General features: G+C 33.0%; 1 protein-coding gene across 1 annotated transcript in view; it reads left to right on the plus strand.

Annotated features, from left to right (window-relative positions):
* The window catches only part of LOC135691087 (uncharacterized), a 52,730-nt gene that overhangs the window by 14,279 nt on the left and 27,354 nt on the right, over nucleotides 1-11,097 (plus strand). The window contains exon 5 of the mRNA XM_065208839.2: nucleotides 2,995-3,036. Coding sequence (XP_065064911.2) covers nucleotides 2,995-3,036 — 42 coding nt within the window. The remainder of the gene's footprint in view (nucleotides 1-2,994; nucleotides 3,037-11,097) is intronic.

Raw genomic sequence — 11,097 nt, forward strand, 5'->3', positions numbered from 1 at the left:
ACAAAAATTGACAAAAGGTGACAACAATTGACAAAAGGTGACAACAATTGACAAAAAGTGACAACAATTGGCAAAAGGTGACAACAATTGGCAAAAGGTGACGACAACCACTTAAAATTTTCAATCAAATCGCCATATTGGCTTTCTTATTTCAAAAACTGATTGTTATTGTGAATGATTACTATATTCCTTGTACGCATTCTTTTTCATTTATTTATTCCGTACTTCTTTTACATTTCTATTTTTTCCTTACTTTTTTCGTCCAATAACTAATACTTCCACACCATAGCTGCAGCTGCAAATTTGTTTTGTTTCTCCCAACTAATTTGCCAAGGTAATATTTTCTTTAGGCTTTTTTCTTGAAACTTTTTGACATAATATTTCAACAACTATTTTCCACGTTCTAAATTAATTTTAAATTATTTAGCATACCCTTGATAAAAGAGGTGTATTCATGTGATAATAGAGGTGTGGCAGGACTTATTTGACAGGGGAGAGGTAGTTCACCGGCGGTGGCAATTTTATTAATTTAGAAAGCGACTTCAATATCAGCTTATTCTTACCAGGCCTTGCTGTGATGACCATCTGTGTCGTATAAAAATTTTCAAAATCTGTAGTCTGCGATTGCGGGGTCCTTTAAACAATTTATTCACTTTGAAAAGCGATTTAAGGTTATTGTAATATCGATCATTACAGGATACGTGTGAACGGGGCCTATGATACTACGCTTCGAAACTAAATTTTTTGAAAAATCTGCCACCAGAAATCTCATTATATCCTGATAGTCCGAATTCAAGAAGGCTGCGGGCGCCAAACTGAAATTCTTTGATACAGATGTTTGCTGTCAGTTTCCTGGGCGTTTCGGTCGGTACTGCTGTGGCAGTTTAAAGTTTATAGAAATCAAATTAGGAAAGCAATATCCTGATACGAAATAAGCTTGGTACCTTCATTATCTCTATGAGTTCGTCTTAAGTTAATATTATCCTTAATTAATTAGATAAGCGCAGAAATCAGGCTTAGACAGTATTTTTATGATTATTTTGCTGGAAGAAAACAAAAACGAATTGTTCTTGACGAGAGTACCATTTTTATATTTTGCAAAGTGAACGTTTGGTTTTTACGTCATAAATGTCGGTTATAGTGTGTATTGGTGCAGCAAAACACCCTTTAGTTTTACTTTATTTACTGTATGGCTTTCTTTGTTTCTCTTTTTCTTAACTAGTCTTATGCAAAGTCCCTTGTAAACCAATGAAATTTTAGAATATTTACTGAATTAATTTAAAGAGTCTTACTGAAGTATGACGATAAACAAGACGAAAAAGTATTCTAAAATGAATTAGTCTTCTTACAAACCCCTTTGGGTAAAATATCATGTACAAAAAATATTGTGAAATTGAGAAGTTTAATCTTCTGACTTGCACGGCTGTTTTTACATTTCGTAGTCAAAATCTAAAAACAATTTGAATAACTTCTTAACTATTTGAACCTTTAAAAGCAATTTCAATTATGCTTTAAATTGGTGCGCTAGTTTCATGGCAAAAGCCGCGTCTCAATCCCTGAAATGGTAGACAAATTTGTCATACATTATTACCAAAATATTAATCCTTAATACCTTGCAATACCTAAATATTTGTAACTACCAAACGGTATAATTTCCTTTACAATATCCTCTTATTGCCTAAACCTGATAAAATTTCCTTAATTATTTCCTTATACTTTGTAGATAAAAACTTACATGCAAACAATAAAAAATCTGAGATTCGAGAAATTAATCTTGTTTTGGTCACTCCATGTATTTAAATGTTACCTCGGCTTTCTTTGGTCATAGCTTTGCTTTTTCAGTTACTAATAAAATTTATTGTATGCAGTTTATATATGAGCTTCATTACTTGCTGTGAGTCAGGAAATGTTTAACAATTACATATGCTAATTGGTACCCATTCTTTCCTTAAAGTAGCAATTATGTGTCCTTTGCGTCGTAATACAGTGGCTTGGTGACGACAGCTTTATCGTTCTCTTCTTTTTTCAATGTTAAATGTCTTTTGATGCTTGAATAATAACTATATGGGATTAGCTTCCTTTTGTGAATTCAGCTATTTATGGCTACTTTTTATCTTTTGGTTTTCCTTTGAAAAGAACCGTTTTGTGAAAATGGTTTTGAGGAGGCTGTTTTTTCTAGTATTGTGAATACTGGCAGCGTACAACCATGGGATTGGTGCAACGTTCTGGTTAATGACATAAAGTCGAATATCGTCAATTAGTCGTGTAACGTGTGTGAAAAACTAATTCGAAGTAATCGCTAGCTTGAAATACTATGATTAAGATTTTTCATGAGACTCGTTGATAAAAGCAGTTTTGTAATAGGCCATTAAAAAATTATCATATACAAAACATATATAACATAGTATTGGAAACCAATAACTATCCGAGGCACATTTCAATCTTCTTCTATGCAATTCTTCAATTTTTAGCTTCTCTGCTCTAGTTTGCGATATAGAAATGTCTTTGCTCATCAATTTATTGCCTGAAGCAAAACAGCTTTGCGCCCATCTTTAAAGCAAAGTACAAAGAATTAATCAAAATTAGTTTTACTTTTCTCCCTCCCCTGCGCAAAATTACGTTGTTACTGTTGCCAATGCAGTTTTGCCCTAGGTGGGTTTAGATTTGCAGTTTTCCCACTAGTTTTATTTGCTATTTTGCTGTTGGCCTGCTTTGCTTCCCTCGGTGACTTTTAACTTTATGTTTAGCAGTTATAATTTCTGTTTTGTAGTTAAAAAAAGCTGACATGTTTATGTAACTGGATTTTTGTCGAAATTCTTTTTACGTTTTTCTTTATAATTATTTAGATATCAGAGACTTTTCAGGGACTAAAAAAAGTTTGCCACTGCATGTCATGTTTTTCTTATTTAACAGAGGATGCATCGGGTTTTTTCTATATGTAAATTTTCTAACGTTTGACAAAACCATTGACAGCAAATGTCATTTGTTTTGCAGGTAAAAAGTTCTTCCAGGAGACTGGTAGACTGGATGCTATCCGTAAGTCCGATATTTTTAAACTTCTTCTGTCCTTCACTGATCTCAAGTTGCAGAATCTTGTTGATGCAATATTTAGCTTAAACACACTTTACATGCATTTTGTTAAAAGCAAAAAAGCGCAGGACAGTCTGCTGCTTAAAGCAAGGTATGAGATGACGTAGCTCAAGGCATACACTGTTAGAAAGAACTATTATTTGTGCTAATTGAGGATCGGCATATATTTTAGATACTGCGTAAAACCAAAGGTACTGCGTAAACAACTGAGAGTTTGTCTAGAGTTTTTTGCGTCAATTTATTTTCGTCAATTATTCGCTCATTCAGTTTCAATTATGCAATCGTTTTTGAAAAAGTAGCCAAAATGGAGTCTTCCATAGTTACATACTTATGCTAAAAACTTGGTTTTTTGTTTAGAAATAACGCTCAGCCCGTGACGTAATTTGATTGATCAAGGTATTAGGGGTTATATTTCGAGCCGAGAAAGTCTAATGATAATCTACGATATTTGTGAAAGTGTAATGGAGTTTTTAACTTTATATACAAGAGAAATTTACAAAGAGGCTGGTCATATTGCTTAGATTTCTGGTATTCAAAGTAACCATCTACTTTCTGGTGCTACCATATCTACTTTTCTTCCGATGCAGTTATGGTAGTCTTTGACATTATAGCTTGCGATGTCTCCCTGGTTTTTTGGACAGATTCTGAAAAGCTAAAATCGAAAGAAATAAAAATAAAAATTTTTCACTCAAATAAGAATTTGGGTTAGGACTATAATTATTTTTTTCCTGTCTCCTGGTGGCCCCATTGCAGTTTTAAGACGTTTATAACCAGACTTTTATTGTTAGACACTAAGTTAGATAGGCATCCTGGTCTTTGCTTACCCTGCTAGTTGATTAAAGACGCATAGCCAGTTGAAATTAAAATTTCCATTTGACATTGCTTTCTCCGTTAGATTATTACGGGAATCTGTGGAGATAATATCTCCATTCTAGAGGAAACGGAAAAATTGAAATGGGAGCTTTTATCTTCTTGTAACTTGTAAATTAATTTCAATAAAAATTGTTAGATTGAAAAAACAATCAATGAATTAAGAATGTGATGTTATGCGCTGTGTTCGACAATCAGAGATAAACATGTCAAGGTGATTTGGTTCTAACGAATTTATCTTGGATTTGATCAATTGCTAGAAATGGTAACAGAATTTTGTCATTTTTGCTTTGGAACCTTTTTTAAGTTCTTTAAATTCAAACTATGTTTTAAACTTTTAAATCTTTTGTCAAAATATAGACCTTTGATAAAGAGTTTTGTATTCATAAGGACAAATCAAGAAATCTTTTCCCCAAAAGTCAAGTATTGTTTTCCACAATGCTTAATCCAGCTATAAATACACTTGGCTATTTAAAAAAGATCCCTTTTATAACTCAGATAACGTCCAATAAGTGAAAAGTTTCAACTTTCCTTTCTGAAACAATGTGATATTAGATGCCACTGACAGTCTTCAAGCTAATCTCAGTGATAGCGTGCTTTTTAAAATTTACTTGTTCCTTTATGGGAGGCCAGCGCTAATTGAAACAAGTATTTTTCACTCCCGTTGTGGCATTTAGCGAGGAAATCCTTTGCGAAGATCTACCACCAAATCTGATAAACAATCTCACTGCATTTTCTGAGATCCTTGGTTGGTCTTTCATCTCCGTAGCAATTTCATTTAGCTGATAAGCAGAAGAGATTAGATTCGATTAACCACGTCATATTTTAACATTGAGCTCTAGATAGAACCCAAATTTACATGCTTTGAAGTTGCTAATGATATCTGCAAACAAATGTGCTATCAAATTTTGCTTTCAAGAACATAGAGCTTAGACAATGTAAATGTAGAAGCATAATTTGCTCAAAACAAAGACAATACCTAATCAGTCCCTTTTATCACCTTTAAAGAAGGCTTAGACAGCCATAGATCACTAGCTACAGAAAGGGTGAACACTTTTCTGAATTTTACTGGAACCGGAGCATGCTTGGCCTAGCATTTTTGGCTACTTTATTAGAATTTCTTCATGTCGGCAATTATGGTTCTCTATCTTGAAAGAATTGAGCGTTTTTGTTCTCAGGAAGGTTCGTACGTTCAAGGTGACGGTATTCAGTACAGAAAATTCCTGGCATTGGATAAACTATATGAAACTACCTTTGAAATGTAGCAGAATGAATGCTCGGTGCCATTCAAGAAGCCTATGCTAGGTAAAACTCCGGTTTGGTTTTCTATTTATTCAGCGAGCTCAATGTAAATTCTATAATTAGCCGTTATAGAAATATTTTTTGTTTTGGTTTTTTCAAGCCCGGTGTTCTTCGGGACCTACATTTTCAGCAAAACCTTATCACTATTGCTATGGAAAAGCCAAACTTATTGCTACATAAAGGGATGAAGAATCTGCAATTTGTTCCCGTTAGGTGGGTTCTCGCGGTTTTCAGGCGGGGGTTTCTAATAACATAAAGTCTATAATCCGGGTGAGGCCCAGCTTGAATCATAAAAGAAAATAGTCCCGTACATCTGTGTGATATCCCACATTCATTCAGCGTGCGATTGTTATTTACTGTGGAAATCAATCTTCTCTCCGAGGCTGTGTTTGACCAATTTAGAAAACTGTATTAGATTATATCGTTGATAAGAGTGAGCCAGGCTGTATCCACGGCAGCAAAGATAACATATCCTGATCTCGTAGCTCCTGATCCTAATCCAATTCCTGTTATGTCCCCAAAACCGACATGTTCTGAGTTTATTGGCTCATGATATTAGAAAACGCATTTCATAATAACCATTGATTAACAAAGTAATGAGTTGTATAGTTACAAATGTCGTATGCGTTTATTTAAATGAAGCAAGGATATTCGTTCTCAAGAATCTTGCTTTTATTATTAACCGATTAAGTAATGCTGCTTTCGGTCTTAAACGTGTGCGGGATGGTCTGAATATACATTCGTGATATTCTTAGTAAAGGGTGAACAATATGCTTTTCTTACGTTGGTACTGCGATTTATTAAGTTGTCATATGTTATGGGATTTCAAAGATGCATATACCGACTACTCAAGTTTTCTATGTAAGATTCTGTTGGTCTTTTAGAATGCCAACACACTCTCATTTTTCTTTCTACGGACCCGGTTATTCGAAACATATTACAGACCATTTTTGGTGCAGCACTCCAAAGAGAAGAAAAATTTAATTAACGACTAAAAGATGGGCAAGAATTCGCAGTAAACATGGGTGGATTGAAAGTGGTCAGAGCGAATGAAAATCGTGTTTTATTGGTCCTACATTGACCAATCGACGACGTTCTTGATGTTCTTGAGTAGGCAAATTGAGAAAACAATCTTTTTATGTTTCGACCACCTTGCATCCTTTGATTTGATACTGTCGGATTTTACGCTGAAATGCTGTCCTTTAAGATTTGTGTATTTTTGCGTTCGTTTTGATGATAGATGGAGTATTAGAGCGTCAAATCAAAAGCTTACCTCAAGCAGCAAAAAATTAAGGGAAATTTTCGCACGAACACTGATATTAATAATATTTAGAAAAAGTTTGGATTTGATAAATATGGATAAAATTCTAATGCAGCAATCACAAATCAATTCTCACAATTTTAAATATGTTTTAGTAACTGACTGATCTTAATTAATACTTATCTAATGCCGAAAAAAATTACGCAAACGGAAATAGTTTTTCATGACATAATACACATTTTGTAGATGAAAGAGCTTAATACAACCGTGTATCTATTCTTGCAACTTCTTTAAGCAAAAATATGCGTAGCCTAAACTAAAATTTATAGAAGAATGACTTGTGGTTTGACTCGATCTTTTCCGCTTATAAATATTATTGTTTCTTAAACTGGTATCTATTTTTGGTAAAACAGCAATAAATTGTTTATACCATGGATCACATAAAATGTTTCACCACTTAATTTAGATGTTTAATAGACAAATGAAGCTTTTTAATCAACGTTATTTTTGTGAGAAACACGAAAGACAAACCAATTGTTGTTTTTATCTTGTTAAGTCAATTGTAAGTTTGTTCTAGGTTATTTACTAAAGCATTAGCAGTTGAGCTTCAAATACTCTATTTGACATCATTATGTTCAAATTATATGCTGAGAAATTTACATTGATTCATATAACAGTGGCATTTGCAGACTATTCATTTAACTAACCTTTAAAAGTCAATTGATCATTAGTCTCAATTTTTGACATTTTTCGCAAAAAGAAACTTAAATTTTCCTCATTTCATACCATCTTATAATTTTTGATTATTTAAGAGATTAATTGTTAATGCATTTATGTAATTTAGTTTTGAAATGCGACTTTCCAAATTTTTAGGTTTTTTTATTATCTAACAAAGTTTTCTCCCATTTCTGTTTTTTAATGGGGCTTTCTGTGATAAAATCTTGTAGTTGAAAAAATATTGAATTACGTTTCTGCAAAGTTGAGATGCAAAATTGGCGGCGGTTCTGTTGAAATAAAAAGGAACCAAAGATAAAAGAATTAATTATTGCAATCTGTGATGTATAGCTTGTTATCGTATTTGGTACGATGTTGAGATAATAAAAGAATGGTCTTTCTATTATGATGGCTAGTTACTAAAGAAAATTTTTATCTATGTCTTTCTGGCTATAAATTTTCAAGAACCTCTGATTGTGATTTAACATTCTTTTTCTTACAAAGAACACTCATAAGAAGACTTACGCTTGATTTAACAAACACTTAAAGCAGCGTAAGAACTAGAAATGTAATGCAAAACTATCTTTGACGAGCTATCAAAAAGTAAATAGATGTAGAGAATACAATTTTGAAATAAGAACGAAATTAAGTAAATCCGAGACTCGAATTATCCAAGGAATAATGACATCGGGCCTCGACCAAAATTATCTGGTTTTTACAGAAAAAAAGTGTAGATACCTTGAAAGCTGAAAATCCATCGTAGAAAATTGCATAATTGTACATTCGCCTTCTTCTTCTCTAATGTTTTATGTTTGATTTATTTATTTGAATATAAAGTAGTTGGTAGCAACTATATGTCGATAAGGCTCAGATTTTGTTGTAATAGCGCTCACGGCCATAGGTTTGCTTTGGTTGTACATGTCTACGTGTTACCACGGTCATTTTTGGCATTTCGTTTGGAGTAAATGATTCCTCGACAACAAAGAATTAAAGGTTACAAAATGATACAGTTGAATCTGTAAGATACAAATGAAACAAAAGACTTCCTAGCACGATAAGTTATAAATTGTTGCAACCAGCAGACTTTATAGAAGATAAGTTTAAATAAAATGTATTTACCCTCTACTTTTCAAGTTTTTTGTACAACATCTGTTTGTTTTTCGTATTGCATTCAATTATACCTTATTATTATTTGCTTATTTTGTCTACGTTGATATCTTAGTTAATTTTTCTGTTATACACCATAACCAGGTAACTTGAGGACAGTTCATCTTGCCAGTTGTAATGTCGATATAGTTTTATCTCTTCAACATACAATTTATCTTCGTTTCTTGTTTTGTATGATATGTATTTACATATATATTTCTTTGGTAGTTACGCATATTTTCATTAGCCTAGCCTACATTAGTAAATTAAAACTTTTGAAAGAAAATTCTTGCCTTTTCCATTAACTTGGGAAAAATTTGAGAAAAAAAACACTTGGAGCTTGCTTGTTATTGTTATGGTGCGAATCAATGTTTCTGTAGCAACCTTAGAAAATTGTGAAGCTTCTGAAAAAATTGAAACTTCTTCGCCTCACTCGCATCTTCTTTGAGACGTTGAGCGATGACAGAGAGGCTCAGAATTTCTCATCTTTGCATTTTGTTAGTTTCTTTTCTCTATTATTTGTTCTGGTCGAGTATGAATTTTTAAATTAAGTAAGTAGAAGAGAATACAAAATTGATTGAATTAGGGAATTACACACATGCTGGTCACAACATTCTGCTTGATTGAATTTAAAGATTTTAAACAAACATCTGCATAAAAAACAAGAGTGTATACACTTAAGAAAGATTTGATGGAAGTGCGGATTAACAGTACTTCAAAATAAGCCACGAAACTATCCAAAGTGCCTTTCGGTAACGTTGTGATTACATCCGATCTTGTAAACAATATTAGCTTAGACCTTTAATCGCATTCAGGTGGACAATCAAATCGCTAGCTGTTTTGATATTGTGCTCATACCGTTATATCATTTTGCATCTGTTTATGTTGAAACCAACATTTCAGGTGGAGGGTTTTGTCTCAACATAATTACACGTCGTAAGCAAATAACGAAATACTCAAAGAGAAAAAGGCTTTTAAACAAACTGTTTATGCGCTCTTCCAAAGCTATTGCGTTTTCATCTACGTTTGAAAAGAAACGCCTGGCAACTATCAAACGAACAGAACGTAATTGCAATTATTTCATTTGAAAGGCTATATTTTATTCTGTTTAAAGCTCGTGCCTTCTTTTGCAAGGGGAAATCTTTAACATCGAGTTTTGAATTGTTTCAAAGAATATCGTTCTTGCTGTCAACTCTTAAAGACTTGGTATTAAAGGTGAAACTCTCAACGATGTTGCTTTTCACTTCCTAATATGTTGCATTTCTGCTAAAAAAATTGTCAATTTCAGTTGATGTTGCTGAAGTTTTTGCCGAAGCAACTGTTCTCTAGCTGTTAATTGTAATGCGTTGTATTCATTTGCTAGTAATATTTCTTCGGAACGATCAAAAGATCCTAAATCCTATCACTTCCTAATTTTCATTTTCAAATTACCGTTTTGAATTTCGTTTTAAAAATAGACCTATTGATTAGGATTTCTGTTTGAGAAAAATAATTCCCTCTTTCCACTAAGGCAATCCAGATGTACCACAACTTTTCAGTATATGAAATGAAAGCTTCAAATACATGCCTGGAAGTTGTTCGCGATTATTTTAACAGAAAGCCATTAGGTCACTCAGCCTGGGATAAGTAGGGGGGAAGGCAATAGTTGTGTAAGGGACCAAGCAGCCATAACAAAGTGCATATCCATGATACATTTCTGTTGTGTCTAAAGGCAAAATTCTCCTGAAATGGGTTAGGAATACGATGCTTTGGCGATTTAGGTATTTTCAATAAGTATTTAAGTAAGAATTCAAAATTTTTATTTCATGCCAGGTATATTTGGACAACAACATTTAATTTTTTTTGCACTGTCAGAATGATCGACAGACGTCTTCTCAAAAACGAACTCTGGAGTTGCTTCCACGCAACAGCTCGCCTTTTTCTAATTTTTTTTCTTTGAGCAACAATCACTGTGTTAGCCTTTTCTACATTCAAAGATTTTTTGTTCTCTCGAAATCTTTACGTTTAGGATACACATTTTAAAATAAATTTCAAATGCATACCCTAACTACTATTTCTTGATTCGTAGAATAAGTTTGTGTAAGCAGCAAAAAATTCTACTTTGCTTCGTTGGAAAATAGCAAGAGTAAATGTACACTCACAACAGCAATGATCCCAGGCAAGAGTCTTGAAGAACACCGCATTAGATTACGTACATGAAAATAGTTACATTAATGTACAGAACTAAAGAAAGTTATCATTAATGCAAAGATATTATAAAAAATTAAGACTCTCTAAATAGGCACAAGGCCTGAAAGGAAAGTTGCCATTAAACACCGAACTCAAATCACTTTAGCTCTTCGCCTAAAACAAGACTTGGTATAATACACTGAATTTTTTAAAGATGTTTATATCTATTGGATGTTTTTCAGAATTTCTGGATTGCCAAATTGAATTAGATACTCCTGTGATGGCGTGTGTTGTCAGTTCTTTTTTTCTCCTGAAATCTAGATTTTTCATGGCAACACCTTAGCTGCGAGGCATTGAAATGACTTTTGACAGACTGCATATTTGATATAATAATAATAATAAAAATTTCTTTATTTAAGGTTGACGCCTATTGCTAGCTCACATGCTAATTTGAGCCAAATTCAAGATACTATAATAAATCAAATCTGAATTACAATCGAGAGAATACTATTAAAGCATATAACTATAAAAACCCTGAATTACCT

Source organism: Rhopilema esculentum, chromosome 4 (genome assembly GCF_057945365.1).
Source record: "Rhopilema esculentum isolate cy_ngs chromosome 4, ASM5794536v1, whole genome shotgun sequence".
NCBI lineage: Eukaryota > Metazoa > Cnidaria > Scyphozoa > Rhizostomeae > Rhizostomatidae > Rhopilema > Rhopilema esculentum.